At 43.5% G+C, this 17020-nt stretch overlaps 1 protein-coding gene across 1 annotated transcript in view; it reads left to right on the top strand.

Moving 5' to 3' along the window:
- LOC115463718 (SH2 domain-containing adapter protein B-like) overlaps nucleotides 1–16239 on the top strand; it is a 154349-nt gene extending 138110 nt beyond the window's left edge. Inside the window, exons 4-6 of the mRNA XM_030194442.1 lie at nucleotides 7349–7517; nucleotides 8721–8840; nucleotides 14727–16239. Coding sequence (XP_030050302.1) covers nucleotides 7349–7517; nucleotides 8721–8840; nucleotides 14727–14910 — 473 coding nt within the window. The 3' untranslated portion in view covers nucleotides 14911–16239. The remainder of the gene's footprint in view (nucleotides 1–7348; nucleotides 7518–8720; nucleotides 8841–14726) is intronic.
- The last annotated feature ends 781 nt before the right edge of the window (nucleotides 16240–17020 follow it).

Here is a 17020-nt window from a genome sequence, read left to right as displayed (position 1 = left end):
GATTCACGTGTACCCGTTCCACTCCACTCAGTATTTTATATACCTCTATCATATTTCCCCTCAGCTGTCTTTTCTCCAAGCTGAAGAACCCAAGCCATTTCCAGCCTTTCCTCATAGGAAAGTCATTCCATCCCCTTTATCATTTGTCGCCCTTCTCTGTACCTTTTCTTATTCCACTATATCTTTTTTGAGATGCGGTGACCAGAATTGCACACAGTATTCAAGTTGCAGTCACAACATGCATAAAATCCTCGTTTTTATTTTCCATTCCTCTCCTAATAATACCCCTTCATTTACGCAGATGATGTTACAATCTACATCCCCTTCAGACATGACTTGACAGAAATAACCAATATAATCAACGATGGCCTGAACATCATGGACTCCTGGGCAAACTCATTCCAACTGAAACTGAACAGTGAAAAAACACACTGCCTCATCCTTTCCTCTCAACATAACAAGTACAAACCCACAACCATAAATACCCCAGGACATACCCTCCCTACCTCAGACATCTTGAAAATATTCAGCGTCACACTTGACCGCAACCTTACTCTTGAGAGCCAAGTAAACTCTGTAATAAAGAAAATGTTCTATTCAATGTGGAAGCTCAAACAATTAAAACCTTTCTTCCCAAGGGAAACCTTTCGAAACCTAATACAGTCAATAGGCCTAAGTTATGCAGATTATTGCAACGGAATCTACGTGGGATGCAAAGAACAACTCACAAAAAAACTCCATACCGCCCAAAATACAGCAGCCAGGTTGATATTCAGCAAAACACGCTTCAAAAGTGCCAAACCCTTTTGAGAAAAGCTGCATTGGCTCCCAATCAAAGAATGGATCGTCTTCAAAATCTGCACTTTAGTCCACAAAATTATATATGGCATAGTCCCAGGATACATGATAGACCTTATAGATCTACCAATAAGAAACAGTCGGATCATCAAGATTATACCTAAACCTACCCTACCCAAATTGCAAAGGACTGAAATACAAAACAACTTACGCATCCGGCTTCTACATAAGCACACAACTATGGCATGGCTTCCCAAAAGCTGTGAAAACAATCCATGACCACCTGAACTTCAGGAAATCAGTAAAAACCAACCTCTTCAAAAAGGCCTACCCCAGTGACCCTACGTAAACCTCTTCACCCAGAAACACAGCATGTCTAATGATTGTACTGGACAACACACAATCTTCATCCCTTCCGACCCTCCACATATACCTCATTCGATCACTATACAACCTTATATTTGCTATCAACCGACTGGGCAAATGCCTTGACGGTACTATGTAAGCCACATTGAGCCTGCAAATAGGTGGGAAAATGTGGGATACAAATGCAACAAATAAAAATAATACCTAACATTCTATTTGCTTTCTTTGCTGCCGCAGCACACTTAGCAGAGGGTTTCAGCGTATTGTCAATGATGACTCCTAGATCCTTTTCCTGGTTGGTGACTTCTAACGTGGAACCTTGCATCATGTAGATATTATTCGGGTTCCTCTTTCCCACATGCATCACTTTGCACTTGCTCACATTAAACATCTGCCATTTGGATTCCCAGTCTCGTAAGTCTTCCAATTCACAATCCTCTTGGGATTTAACAACTTTGAATAACTTTGTATCATTGGAAAATGTAATTACCTCACTAGTTTAAATTTGCCACTCAGTGTGATATATATGCCAATAATAGGGGAAATCAGAAGGGGGAGAAAATGTTTTTTTTTGCATTATGCTTACTATTGTTTCATACCATTTTTCGTTTTTCTGTGTTTAAACTGATGCTGTAATTAGTTGTATTATCACCTTGGATGATCCATAAGTATGCATAAGTACGTACATTACAGTTGGTCCAAATCTGGCTACTAGATTTTTCAGCTGGCTCCTAGGTCCTAAGAAAATTTTTCGAGGCCCGACTTAAGTACTTTGACCTAGTACTTTGAACAACACTGGATACTTGTGACCTGAGCATTGGTCTGACCCAGGAGTTACCGATAGTACAACCTTTTCCCAGACCACTTCCTGCTCTTTTTTAATGCTGTATAGGATTTGGACTTGGTCAGGGTCTCTGAAGTGATTGCCTATCTCCCCCCCCCCCCCCCCCCCCCCCCCAAACACCTGACATATCATTGACTTGCTGCTAATATCAAGTTGTTAAGGCGTTTTACTTATGCCTGTTTATAGGTCAGCTCCTTTCCAGCTACTTAGTTCCAGTCTGTACTGGAATTTATCTTACATGCAAGTCTCCAATTTGGGGGGGGGGGGGGTTATTTTTTATAGGAGATTTTAATTTTTCTCAAGGTACTTCTTAGGGGGAAGATGAGGAAAATTTTTTTTTCAGGCCATTGCTTACTCAAATGTCCAAATTGCCACTCAACAGAGTCAATTTAGTGTTTTTGATAATTTTTTTTCCAGAGAAAAAAAAGCTTAGAACGAAATTGAGTAAGGTTGTTGCTGTTTCCTGGAAGAATCATTATTTGATTAAATTGAAGATGTGGAGATTTAGAGCAATCACCTATCAAGACTGAAAAAAAAATGAATGTTGTTTGTCTAAATTATCCAAGGAGAACACACACAAAAATCTGTTTTGAGTGTGTTCTCATTGGATAATTTAGTTCTGCAATTGAATAATTTTTATGAAATATTAGATGCCGTTGCCAGAATTAAGGTGTTAAAACTTGTAGGTAGGGATTTCTGTAGCTCCTGGTTTTTCACTCAGATCTCCTACTGTGTGATAACACTTGTGAGATTATGGAGAAAATCAAAACTGAGGAAGATAGGCAACATGTAGGGTTTAAGCTAAAGCCTATAAAGAAGCAATTACAGAGGCCAAACACAAATACTTCTCTGTTCAGTTAGGCACATCTTTAAAGTGGCCCAAAGAACTGTTCAGCTTCAGATGGGTATGAACATATGCCAACATTTCAGAACTGAGGGTGCTAAAAATACAACAACATGCCCCTTCCCCTGGACACAATGAAGGTGATTTCTCTATACTGGGGGTGCTCAGCAGCAACAGAGCTGACTCCTATGACTAACAGGGCGGAGCCTAGAGTTGGCGTTGGTGGAGAAGGGTACTGAAAGGAGGGATTTGTCTTGAGAGCGGAGGTTACGGGCAGGGACGTAAGGGGAGATGAGGGTAGAGAGGTAAGGAGGGGTTGCAGATCGAGTGCATTTGTAGGTTAGTAGGAGAAGCTTGAACTGTATGCGGTATCTGATCGGAAGCCAGTGAAGTGACTTGAGGAGAGGGGTGATATGAGTATATCGGTCAAGGCAGAAGATAAGACGTGCGGCAGAGTTCTGGATGGACTGAAGGGGGGATAGGTGGCTAAGTGGGAGGCTGGTGAGGAGTAGGTTGCAGTAGTCAAGGTGAGAGGTAATGAGAGAATGGATGAGAGTTCGGGTGGTGTGCTCAGAGAGGAAGGGGCGAATTTTGCTAATGTTGTAGAGGAAGAAGCGACAGGTCTTGGCTATATGCTGGATATGCGCAGATAAGGAGAGGGAGGAGTCGAAGATGACACTGAGGTTGCGGGCAGATGAGACGGGGATGATGAGGGTGTTATCAACTGAGATAGAGAGTGAAGGGAGAAGAGAAGTGGGTTTGGGTGGGAAAACAATAATGAGGAATTCCAACAGAGAGCGGGATAGGGGAGGAGGACGAACCATGAGAGTGTACTCTGAAGGTACGATGGGAGAGATAAGAGGAGAACCAGGAGAGGACAGAGCCCTGGAACCCAAAGGAGGACAGTGTGTCAAGAAGTAGGTTGTGATTGACAGTGTGAAAAGCGGCGGTTAGGTCGAGGAGGATGAGGATGGAGTAGTGACCTTTGGATTTGGCGAGGAACAGGTCATTGCAGACTTTAGATAGTGCCGTTTCTGTTGAGTGTAGGGGGCGAAAGCCGGATTGAAGCGGATCGAGGATGGCATGAGAGGAGAGAAAATCAATGCAGCGGCTGTGAACGGCGCGTTCAAGTATCTTGGAGAGGAAGGGTAGGAGGTAAATGGGGCGGTAGTTGGAGGGACAGGTTGGGTCAAGAGATGGTTTTTTGAGGAGTGGTGTGACCACAGCATGCTTGAAGGTGTCCGGGACGGTTGCAGTGGAGAGAGAGAGGTTGAGCATATATGACACATGGTGGGGGTGATAGTAGGCGCGATGGTGCTAAGTAGGTTGGTGGGGATGGGGTCTGAGGAACAGATGTAGTAAATTTAAAACAAATCGGAGAAAATTTTTCTTCACCAAACGCATAATTAAACTCTGGAATTCGTTGCCAGAGAACGTGGTGAAGGCGGTTAGCTTGGCAGAGTTTAAAAAGGGGTTAGACTGTTTCCAAAGGACAAGTCCATAAACCACTACTAAATGGACTTGGGGAAAAATCCACAATTCCAGGAATAACATGTATAGAATGTTTGTATGTTTGGGAAGCTGGGCTCGATGGACCCTTGGTCTTTTCCCAGTGTGGCATTACTTATGTACTTATGAAAAAAGCCAGACAGTTGTCATTTCTAATCTTCCAAGTCCTGAGCACATCTGACAAGGCCTCTTCCGATTTTGTAGTTTGCCAGTGCAGTAATTTGGTCCTGCACATGACAACAGATATCAATTGGCAGTATACATAGCAACCAATAAGAAATTAGTACTGTTCATTTAGTAAGTTCCACATAGAAATGACAAAGAAAATGAAGCATACATCTGAATGCAGCATTTCCAGCATCTGTCATTTTGAATGGTGTGTGTTGTATGGGTTGGTGGGGGCAAGGAGGTAGTTTTTGTGAGAAGAGATGTAAGGGGAGGGGTGGATGCAGTTTAGAAATGTTGGAGAAGATGCAGGTGAATTAATTTGTATGGTGATGGACAGTTGCTTGGGGTAATTAAAGGGGGCAGGTTTGTGGGGCTGTCATGGATGGGCAGACTGGGTAAGCCATATGGTGTTTATCTTCTTACATTTTTCTGTGTTTCTAAGGGGCAGTTCTGGGGGTTGTGACATAATTGTAATAGAGTAGTTTTGAGGAGCAGGGGTTCTTATGAACGGGGATTTTAGGGAGCAGGGGCAATTGGGGAAGGGTAGCTTTGGAGCATGGAGGTAATTGGAGAGTAGTTTTGTTGGTGGGAAAGTTGAGAGGTTGTTTTTGTGGGGGCAAGTCATTGAGGTGGTTGGGGCAGTTGGGGAGTAGTGTCGGGAATTAGGGCAATTTCAATCCTTGAGGTCCATAGATGGGACAGATTTTCAGGATAACCACAATGAATATAAATGAGTATGCAAATCTTTCATGCATATTCATTGTGAATATCCTGAAAACGTGGCCTGCCTTTAGACCTTGAGCACCAGAATTGAGCAGCCCTGTTGTAAGGTGGTAGGGGTAGTTGCAAAGGGATAATTATAGAGGGACTTCATGGTACTACTACTACTATTTAGCATTTCTATAGTGCTACAAGGCGTACGCAGCGCTGCACAAACATAGAAGAAACAGTCCCTGCTCAAAGAGCTTACAATCTAATAGACAAAAAGTAATCAAATCAATTAATGTGTACAGGAAGGAGGAGGGTAGGTGGAGGCGAGTGGTTACGAGTCAAAAGCAATGTTAAAGAGGTGGGCTTTCAGTCTAGATTTCAGTCTACTCGCCTGTTCTGCTCAGCTCCCAGTCCAAAAATAACAAATGGAGAAAGTATGCAAAATGGCTAGTGGAATTCTTTCCAATACTTCTCCATGTGTTGTCTGTCTTTATGTATTTGCGTGTATGCTCTTTTTGTGTGTAGTGCATGCTTGAATGTGTAATTTATATGTGAATGGGTATTTGGATCTCTGCTGGTTCTCTGTGAGGGGGGGGGGGGGCTCTATTTGGTGCAGTCTCATAGTTCCTGTTACTACGAATCAGTGTATGTATGCTATAGCTGTTAGAACTGCTTTTCCCGATTTGGGAGGTTGGCTTTGGTTTTGTTTACAATTTTTACAGCACAGAACTTCCTCTTTGTGACTAGAGCTGCTCTACCCACTGCTAGTTACCCTAGAATCAGGGAGGGCAGGCTCATATATACAGGAGAGAGGATTTGAGATCTGCAGATGGAGGAATGATATTCAGTGGAACTTATCCAGGTAGGAACAACTCTTACCCCAGTAAGTACTGCTGTCAGATAATGCCACTGAATATATGGTCAGACCACTTTGGCACTTCCAAGTGGAGCTGAGGTGGAACCAAGAATTATCCAGTTAGCAGTGGTTTTCAGTCCATTAACTAACTAGCCAGATAAAGTCAGGATAGCAAAAAAAAGGTGTCCTAACTTTGGGTAGTTACTTGAATACTTGTTTGAATATCGCCAGCAGCTTTATACTTGGATATTCAGCCCTGGTATCAGGCTACAGCCTGTTGCCGAATATCCAGGTATAAAAAAACCCATGGCAGCTGACATTGGGGGAGGCAGGACTGCTGATTGCTGCCGGCTGAATATTGCCAGAATTTTTTTAAACTTGGGGAAAAATACCCAGACATAAATGTAAAAATCAGAATCCTGAAAAAAGCTGAGCGGTTGCCAGTCCTAACCTCTCGAGTCCCAAGCACATCTGACAGGGTTCTTCTAAAATGTTGACCTTAGGAGTGCTTGTTTGCCAATGTTATTAGTTGGCAATAGATGTAACAACTATTAAGAAAGCAGTACAGTTTGATCAGAAAGTTTCACAGTAAAAAGAACAAGGAAAATATATATATGAATAATTTAAAATGCAGTACAGCACAGCTAAATTATTGGTAATCTGTGTGTTTGTGTACATATGCGAGGGCACGTATTTGGGGGCTAGGGCAGTTTTGCATGGTGGGGCAGTTGAGGGGGAGTAGTTTCTAGCATAGATACAGTTTGCAAGTTAATGGGCAGTTACAGGGGCAGAAGTTCCTGTGGTGGGACTGTTTGTGTGGGAGGATAGTTTTGGGGTTCGAGGGTTTGAAAAAGTAGAAAACAGAAGCAATTTGTTTCCATGCCACAGAAGCTAGGCTGCCTTTGTACATAAAAATGCATTAGGCCATTAAGGGGGTTGAGAGTGAGGTGGCTTATTTCACTGCTGATTTGGCCCCTTTTCCTACTTTTTACCAGTTTTTCCACATGCCAGGCTTCATCCCATTCTGTTAAATTTTCAGAGTTCTTTTGCCCTACCGCCAAACAAACACACATTCTCGACTGCTTTTGTATAATTTTTCCTAATTTTATTGGGTTGGAAAGAAAAACTAAAGGCACATGAATTTCAATGTATAATGCACACTTTCTTTGTCATTTTTTAAAATTGCACATCCTTTGTGTGTGGTTTCTAAAATATATTTAAAGGCTTACTTTAAATCTTTTACTTTTTACAGCCCAATTTAATGGCAATGATAGAAAGCAATCTCCTTCACCACTGTGTAACAGGCGTCGACAGCTGCGAGCCCCAGGCGGTGGATTTAAACCAATCAAACATGGGAGTCCAGAATTTTGTGGGATTTTGGGGGAAAGAGTAGACCCAACTGTTTCCCTGGAAAAGCAAATGTAAGTTGGCACAAGAAAAAGCCTAGCAATAGTTCTGTTTTTCCTAGCTTTTACAGAAGACTTGTACTGTTGTACACGTCTGTAGTTATTCACCTCACATATGCACTCAGTATGTTCTATCTCACCTAGTTAATAACTTTTAAACAGGAAAAAGTACAATGTATGGAAAACAGAAAACTGCCTTGTTAAATTTTCTCTGCTATCCTAGTGCTGTGTATAGCACAGTTTACTGAGCTTATATGATTGCACAGTCAGTGTTCCTTTTAAGTGTATGTTCCGAGTTTCAGCATTTTATTTGCATAATAGTTATATGAAACGTAGAGGAAAGAACCTTTTTAATACATCAGCCTTGTAATTTAAAAAAAAAACATCCTCAGATAACCATTTTAAGTAAGATTCACACATTTCATTCTGGAAAAATATTTGTGTAACATGGACAAAGTGAAATTTTATATTGCTGTACTTTTTTGTGTATATCAATTTATAGATATTTGGGCCCTGTTTACTAAGCAGCGCTAAGAGCATGCTAGTGTTTTTAGCACGCACTAATGATTAGTATGCTCTAAATACTAGCACACCTTAGTAAGCAGGTCCTTAGTTACATAAGAATAGCTATAGTGGGTCAGACCAGTGATCCATCTAGCCCAGTATCAGTGGCCAAGCCAGGTCACAAGTACCCGGCAGAAACCCAAATTGTGGCATTCCACGCTACCAATCCCAGGACAAGCAGTGGCTTCCCCATGTCTGTCTCAATAGCAGACTATGGACTTTTCCTCCAGGAACTTGTCCAGACCTTTTTTAAACCCAGATACGCTAACCGCTGTTGCAACATCCTCCGGCAAAGAGTTCCAGAGCTTAACTATTCGTTGAGTGAAAAAAATATTTCCTACTATTTGTTTTAAAAGTTCCTCGAGTGTCCCGTGGTCTTTGTACTTTTGCGATGAGTTAAAAAATAGATTCATTTCTACTCGTTTTACACCACTCAGGATTTTGTAGACGTTAATCATATCTCCCCTCATCTGTCTCTTTTCCAAGCTAAAGAGCCCAGACCTCTTTAGCCTTACGAGAGGAATTCCATCCTGTTTATCGTTTTGGTCCCAAAATAGATTAATTTAAAATATATATGTAAGTATACTGTGCTGTTTGGGTGAAATGTTTTAGGGAACATCTGAATAATTGATTAATAGTAGTCTTATTTTGCAGATGGTATCATGGGGCAATCAGCCGAACAGATGCAGAGAATCTTCTAAGATTGTGTAAAGAATGTAGCTACCTTGTAAGAAACAGTCAGACATGCAAGCATGATTATTCACTATCATTAAAGTAAGTGAATTTTGAAATAACAGAATGAAAATATAACTTTTTTTTTTAATTTAGTGACAATCAAGTATTGTTGATACAAGATATACCTTCTTCCTGTTCTCAGTGTGGGGCCCTTTTACTAAAGCTTAGCATGTGCTAAATGGCCCTTAGATATAAAATAAGACACCCAGTATTTAGCATGTCTCATTCTGTTTGCGCATGCTAAGATTTAATAAAAGGGCCCTGTATTTCTTGTGATGACTTTGATTTAGGGGTCCTTATACAAAGGCGTGCTAGCATTTTTAGTGTGCACTAAAAATAAGCACGTGCTAAACATTAGAGGCGCTTATATATTTTTATGGGTGTCTCTAACACTTAGCGTGCACTAAAGCTGCTAATTTGAGCTGCAAATTTGCCTTTGTAAAAGACCCCCTTAGTGTTCTATCTATGGCACGTCAAGGAATTATTTCTAACAGCAATAATTTCTCTAACACACTTATATTTGAAAAAGAAATTCTCCCAAATCAAATTTTAAGTTTACTTCTGCTGTTAACTAAAATTTAAAATTTTGCAAGAGTTCTTTATGATTAAAATTATAGAAATAACCTAAGTTTCTCTTTTATCAGTTGATTCACCAAATATTAATTTTTATTTTTTAAGATCTATTACTAACATCTACTTACTGCCTTTTCACAAAATTCATCCAAAAGTAACTATATATAGTTAAAAAAAAAATCTACGTTGGATGCAGGAGCATAATGTAGTAGGCAGTTTAGTATTGGCCAGTGTTGACTGCCTGACTTAAGTTCTAAAATCAATTCTGTTCATTTTAGATTTTTGTGCTCTGTGACAATATAGAATACAACTGATATTTTCTCAGCACTTTTCCCAAGTATTTACATCTTTGTAAGAGCCTAATGTGGTCATATATATGCTACAGTTGTGGGAAGCAATTATTTTGCATACTCTTGAAAGGAAAACAATTGACAAGACTGCATAATTTAATTTCCAAAAGCTATGCATAATTGAATACTGCTGTAATTACTCATTCTCTAGCATAAATAGTGAAAACATACACCAACCACATGAGACATAATTAACTTGACCAAATCCCAACTAGTCTAGTAATGCTATCGAAATAAGTTGATTATTAGTAGACATAATAGTACATAAAGAAAAACAAGCATTTTGATGTTAGCTGGTGCAGAAATTATCCCTTCACTGTTTTTGTTCCTTGCAACCCAACAGAACTCAGAATTATAGAAATGGTGTCAAGAATGTCTGTTGAGGAGCAAATTAATTCTTCTAAAACTTGAAGAGAATGGGATGAATCTTGGCATGTTGGAAAAGCCATTGAACATACATCGAGATGCAAAATAGGCCAGATCGAACTGGGGTTCCAAGAAGTTAAACCCCACCCCCAACACAAAAATGATTCATTCTTTATCATCTAACTAGTCCAGTCCAGACAATCAGGTTGTGTCCTCCTACCATCAGATGGAGGTAGAAATTCTGAACTTTTTCAGTGACATGACCAGTATAACAGTTGATGCAGACTGGAACACATCAGTATTTCACTAGTGCTTGTGCAGAAACCATTGTTCCCGCCTCTGGCAAGGGCGACAGCCTTTTTGTCGCCATCCCACCAAATTGAAGGGGAATGTGATGAAACCATGCTGGCTGCATTGGGAGGGGGCCTGATGGTGGGAGATGTCTTCCACTGTCCATTGCCTATAGAAATCCCTCACTGGAGCCCATAGGGGTCCTAAGGCCTGACTGGCTAATGTCTGGTTACAGTGCAGGTCCTGGGGGCCTTGGCTGGGGGGAGGGGTTAGCAAGGATTGAGCTGTTCCTCTCTGGGGTCCCTGACTCTTCACCCGAGCAGGGAATGGAGGAGGGAGCAGTTCCCCTCTGGGGTCCCTGACTCTTCACCCGAGCAGGGAATGGAGGAGGGAGCAATCTCCCTTGGGATCCCCCTGAGGAGTAGGGGACACAGAATGAATATGTGGGGAGGTCCCTTTAGGGAAGGGACGCCACCAGAGCCTAAAGACAAATCAACAAGAGACAAGGAAGAGGATTTCTCAGAGGACAAGCAGGCTTGCTTATTCTCACATGGGTAGACGCCGTCCCGCACCGCCCAGCCTGACAAATCTGCCATAGAAAAAACTAGAGCTTTTAAGAGCATGAGCCGTGAGTGCCTTCCCGCCTGCCTCGCAGATGTGCCTGCCTTCGCTTTTTCTGCATTAGGAGCAGCTGTTTTTGTTGTGGCTCCTCACAAACCCGGTCAGAGCATTTTTTTCTCTTGAGTGCCTTTCAGTGTTTTTATTTTTTTTTCTACCCACTTTGTTTTGCCTTAGAAAAGAAAGACTTTTAGATTTTGCCCCGCATCTGTTTCCTTTATTTTTCGGTCGGATTTTTCTTTTTTTGTGTCTCCCCCCCCCCCCCCCCCTTTTTTTTTTTTTTTTTTCAGGCACCATCGCGTCTTTTGATTTAGGCAGTGCAGTTTTTCCCTCTTTGTCCACGAAGACTCCCAGTGGTTTCAAGTGTAGTACTTGGTGCAACTGGACCATCTTGGGGAAGGACACCCATTCTTGGTGTCTTCAGTGATTTGGGCCCGACAATAGCCCTACCAACTATGTTCTCTGTCTTCATATGAAGAAGAGGACCCAGGTTTCCCAATAGACTCAATGCGTGAAGATCGTTGGAGCCGGGACCAGTTCTTTAACGTCTGCATCGATACCTAGCATCGGGAGTCATGGTAGGAATGGCTGCTTCATGATCCCTTGACACTGGGAGCAATGAGGTATCAAGTGGGTCTCCATCTGTCTCGAGGTCTTCTGCTATTGAGGCCCCCGGGACTGTCCATTGTTGGACCCGACCCCGAGGCAACGGGAGGATTCAATGTCGTCCTCTGTATTGGGGAGGATTAGATGTCGGCACTGAGGAGCATGGGTGACGTGCATTGGGCGAAGGCCAAGGATCACCGTCACCAATCTCTTGATATATGGTGTCGGGAGCTTCATGGCGCCGAGGGATTCGGCACCAAGAACTGTCTACTCTGGGAGGACTGCTCCCCCTCTATCCAGGAGGTTCTGATGCATGTGTCTCCAAGCAGCCAAGATCCTGCTCCCACACTGGCCCCAGCGATTCTGCAGCCTGTGCCTTTACAGACGCCACAGTCTTTCCCGATTGCGGCCCTCAATGGACGCATCCTGGCCTTGCTCCCTGAGCTTCTGGATAGCCTTGTGCAGCGATGTGCATTGGTATTGGGGGTGCTTGCGCTTACCATACCTCCTGCTGCGGCACTGCATGGCTTTCAGCCCACGGTGCGGCCCCTGGCCCCAGCACTGCTTGCGGCTCTGATGTCAACCACCACCAAGGCCAGCACCCCTTGATGTCGATGGAGGAAGCTTTGCCAGAGTCAAGACGGGAGCTGGTTTCTTAACACCGCTCTCGGACATGGGTCCCTGGCATCGAGGTGGGCCTGGTCTCAGACATCCCTTAGGGAGGTACTAACCGACACCGAAGAGGAGCGCTCATGGGAATCAGAAGAGGATCCCAGGTACTTTTCCTCCTATGGGATTCCTTCTGAGCCCTCCTCTCCTCTTGAGGGTAGACTGTCACCAACTGAGAGCGTCTCTTTTATATCTTTTGTACGGGAAATGACTGATTTCATTCCCCGTCGAAGTGGAAGATGAGCCCAGGGCCAAGATGCTCGAGGTCTTGGACTACATCTCCCCTCCTAAGGAGGCAGTGACGGCTCCTCTCCACGAGGTATTCAAGGCAGTCCTTGTGTGGAACTAGGCATCCCCTCTGTACCTGTGGTCCCCAAGAAAATTGATACTCAACCCAATAGGATCCACAGTGAACCTGGGTTTGTGAGGTTCCATTTACCTCATGATTCCATGGTGGTGGACTCCGCTCTGAAGAGAGCCAGGAGTACTAGGGACTATGCCTTGGCTCCCCCAGGCAGAGAAGCTAGAACTCTGGACTTGTTTGGGAGAAAGATGTTTCCGTATCATCAAGCAGATCAATCCATAGACTGGTGGGTTGTGTCCATCTACCAGCAGGTGAAGATAGAGAGCAATCTTTTGCCTCTCTATATGTGATCATGTGCTACCAGGAAATCCTCAGTATTCTCTCTATCTAGCAGGTGTGTGGTCACATGCAGCAGCTCTGGCTTGGTCTCCATGCCTATTTACTTAGGTTTTGTTGAGTACCTGGGGTTGAGGGCTCTTCGTGACCAAGTGCAAACCTGGTGGTGCCAGGTCCCTCCTTTTCTCCCCTCTCCTGCTGGCTCCATTAAAAAAAAAAAAAAACACAATCTTGAAGCAGAAAAGATTTTACTTGCAGCTGCTCACTGGGACACAATTCGTTGCAGCTCAGAGCAAGAAGCAGGTAATTTTACCTTTTCCTAGCGGGCAGGGGGTTCCCTGAACGTTTCCCTCGTGGATCATGGCGTTGGATGGTAAGGGCACGAAAAAGCGCTCCCCGGACTGCGATCGCACGGCTAGTGGGGAGGCACGGGGATCGGAGGCAGAGAAGCCCTTTTTGGGTGCCCTTTTGGACTTTGCTGATTTAGCCGGTTTTTCCTCCGCTGGGGCATCGGTGGCCTTTCCCGCCTTAGGCGCCCATCCCCCGATGTCCGCCCTTCCGACGTCGGACGGCCTCTGGTATGGCCGCCTTTGAGTTGGGCGGCAGAAGATGGCAAAGTTTAAGCGCCATGCTTCCCGCGCGGCTCCTTCTTGTTAAATCTACTGATAACATTCTTTACCCTAGCTTTTAGAGAGCATTGAAACACTTTCATAAGTTTGTGGGGACTTGTCTCACTGAGGCTTATCTTTTCTTTCGTTTTTTTTCAACATTTTTTTTTTTTTTGGCTTGTTTGGTTCTTAATCTCCTTATGCGGTGTGAAAGGTGGTATTTGAAGCTGGAAAAATTGTAACATTTTGTTCTTTTAAATGTTAACCAGCACTGGTGGTGGATGAGCAATCACCTTGATGCGTTTACCTGCTGAAATAGACCAAAACCTACCAAAGTCCAATCCACTGCAGCAGTCTCTGTTGCTAAAGTTGTGGCTGGCAGGAGGAGGTTCTTAGAGGTGGGGGATGGGGAAAGGAAACTTAGTTTTGAATTCATCTGGTGTTTGTTCTAGACCAGTGGTTCTCAACCAGTGTGTTGGGACACATTGGTGTGTCACCAAACATTTGACACCAGATTTGTGCTTTCCTTAACTGTGTGCTCAGTAGATTGGGGAGAGTTGATAACCTAAGCCAGTAGCTTGAAATCTCTATAATTAGTCCTTCTGCCACCAGCCCCAAATGGAATTGTTGCAGACCTCCAGTCCACCACTCCCCTCTCCTCCTCATAGTCATCACTGTTGCTTTTGTGTTTCCCTTGTATTATTGTTAGCAGCAATGAAATAATATATGGGGAGGGGGGTGTTTCAAATTTCAGATCAGCTGTGAACAGTGTGTTGCAAAGGAAGAAAGGTTGAGAACCACTGCTCTAGTATCCTACAGTCTATAAATGTGGATGTTAAATCCTTGATATATCAGCCCCATATGGTATTGTGCTCAATATGAATAAATTGAATTTTGTAAATTTGGTCATTTTAGGCGTGATCAAGAAGCATTTGATATATCAGAATATACTTTGTCAGTCTATTAGGATTCAGTAAAAATGATCAATGTATTTTTTTTCAGTATGGTACTCAGGAGGGATGGCTTGAACTACCTGATACATTTTCTAGATGGCATTACAGTCTAAATTCTCGAATAATTGCTTTGCAAGTAATTTCATTTTATCGTAAATTTACCAATAAAAAATAAGTGATTTAAGTAATGGGAAATCAGATTTATAATGCATATTATATACAGTAATCTATTGTCTCAATTTTCTTTACAGGAGCAGCCAAGGTTTCATGCATATGAAACTAACAAAAGCCAAAGAGAAATATATCTTGGGTCAAAATAGCCCTCCATTTGACAGTGTCCCAGAGGTCATCCACTATTACACAACCAAAAAACTGCCAATAAAGGGAGCAGAACACTTGTCCCTTCTGTACCCAGTTGCTGTACGAACCCTATAGAAAGTAAAGTAATCGTATTCCTTCCTGTGGATAGATGATGGACAGATGTCGATGCAGTGACATTACCACAGCTGTTTCCAGAGTAAAGTGGGGGACTTGAAACACTGACATTTGAAAATGAATAATTGCTACCTTGAACTATTAGTTTCTAATTATACACAGTTATGTTTGTATGGTACTATTGCACTACCATGTCTTCAGACAAACTTGTCATTGGGGAGGAGGGTAACTGCACTTTGGATGACAAATCAATCTCTTCCTTTTTTTGTTTCTGTGAACTAGAAATCTTTTCAAATCCAAAGATTTGCTCATGAGTTTAAACAAAATGAAAACTTAGTGCAACTGGAAGCAGCAAGGGTCGTCTTTTGGTTTTATAATGGTTACTATTTCATATACGTATTTGACGAAGCTACTGTACATTTTTACCAGTGATGTGCTATCCCTTTTCAACTGAAATATACACATTTTTGTGTCCTTGTATCCAAAAGATCACCTCAGAAGAGCATGGCATGCCAGTCACTGCAACTTTGCTGATTTTTCCCATTTAGTTATCTGTTTCTGCTTCATTTCCTAGGCAGAACAGTGCAAGAGTAATTTTCTTTACCAGATATGATTAGAATACTTAAGACGTAATCTTGCAATAGAAATTTTTTTCTTGCATTATTTATGAACAAGGCATGTAAATAAAAATGGTTTAATATATACATATATTTTTATCCTTTTGGTACAAGAAGTCTTCCTAAGGGTTACTGTGTTCACTTGCCAGATTCATACGTAGAACATGGGAGACAGTTGATTCTGCTTTTGTATTAGGGTGATGCATGTTTCCAACAGTGTCATTCTTATGAAAAGGCTTGGGTGTATGAACGGATTCCAGAAGTGTTTCAGTGCTTTTGCCGTCATTCCTCTCTCTTCAGTTTCACAGGAAGTCATTGAGTGTTTCAGTCCTGCATAAGGTAACTAGCTAATAGTATTCTAACATTTATGAATTTTCCATTTCCCCAAGTGAGATTTACATTCTCCGAGGACAAGCAGGCTGAATATTCTCACGATAGGTCGTCATCCGCGACGGCCCAGGAGACCGGAAGAAAACTTCAAAGCAAAAAGGAGAATCCAGAACGTGCCGTCGCGCAGGCTGAACGCAGTGAGCTGGAGGCTCAGCGTGAGAAATTTTTTCCAGATCAGTCTGGTCCTTCGACGTCGGCCACGACACCGAGAGTCCAGGTAATGGCTGCCGAAAGACCTTCACGCGCTGGGAGCAGCAAGGCATCGAGTGGGTCTCCACCTATCTCGAGGCCTACTGCTATGCAAGCCCCCTGGGACCGACCTTCGTCAGACCCAGCCCCAAGGAGGCGTGAGGATTCCACATCCTCCTCTTCGGTACCGAGGAGTCTCGATGACGGGCGTCGAGCGAAGGCTAGGAAGCACCGTCATTGATCTCCTTCCATGCACAGTACCGAGAGCTCCGGGGAGCTGAGGGAGTCAGCATCCGAGAAGCGTCTGCGCCGAGAGGACCGCTCACCCTCCATTCAGGAGGTGCCGATGCATCGGTCATCTGGCAGCCTGGTACCGGCTCGAGCCCCCTCAGATTCTGCAACCGACTCCTGCACCGGCCCCCCCAGCCTTTTCTGATGGAAGCTCTCGACGAGCGCATCAGGGTCCTTCCAGAGCTTCTGGAAGGGCTGCTTCGCCAGTCTGCCTCGGTGTTGGGGGTGCTTGTGCCTTCTGTACCAACTGCAGAGGCAGCATCTGGGCCATCACCTGTGAGGAGGTCCCCGTCCTCGGTGTCGGCTGCCATCCGGGTCGATTCCCCCTCGATGTTGGTGGAGGAAGCTTCGCCAGAGTCCAAACAGGAGTCAACGTCTCGACACCCCCCACGGGGTTGTCAGTCCTCAACGTCGAGACAGGCTCGGGTTCGGGCTCCTCTTAGAGAGCTTTTGTCCGATACCGATGAGGAGCGCTCGTGGGAAGAGGAGGAAGACCCCAGATATTTTTCGGAGGAAGAGTCTTGTGGGGTTCCCTCTGATCCTACTCAGCCAATTGAGAGTAGAATGTCTCCACCTGAGAGTCTCTTTTTCATCTTTTGTTTGGGAAATGTCTAAGGACATTC

Source organism: Microcaecilia unicolor, chromosome 2 (assembly GCF_901765095.1).
Source record: "Microcaecilia unicolor chromosome 2, aMicUni1.1, whole genome shotgun sequence".
In the NCBI taxonomy this organism is placed as follows: Eukaryota; Metazoa; Chordata; class Amphibia; order Gymnophiona; family Siphonopidae; genus Microcaecilia; species Microcaecilia unicolor.
This window is presented reverse-complemented; position numbering and strand designations above follow the sequence as displayed.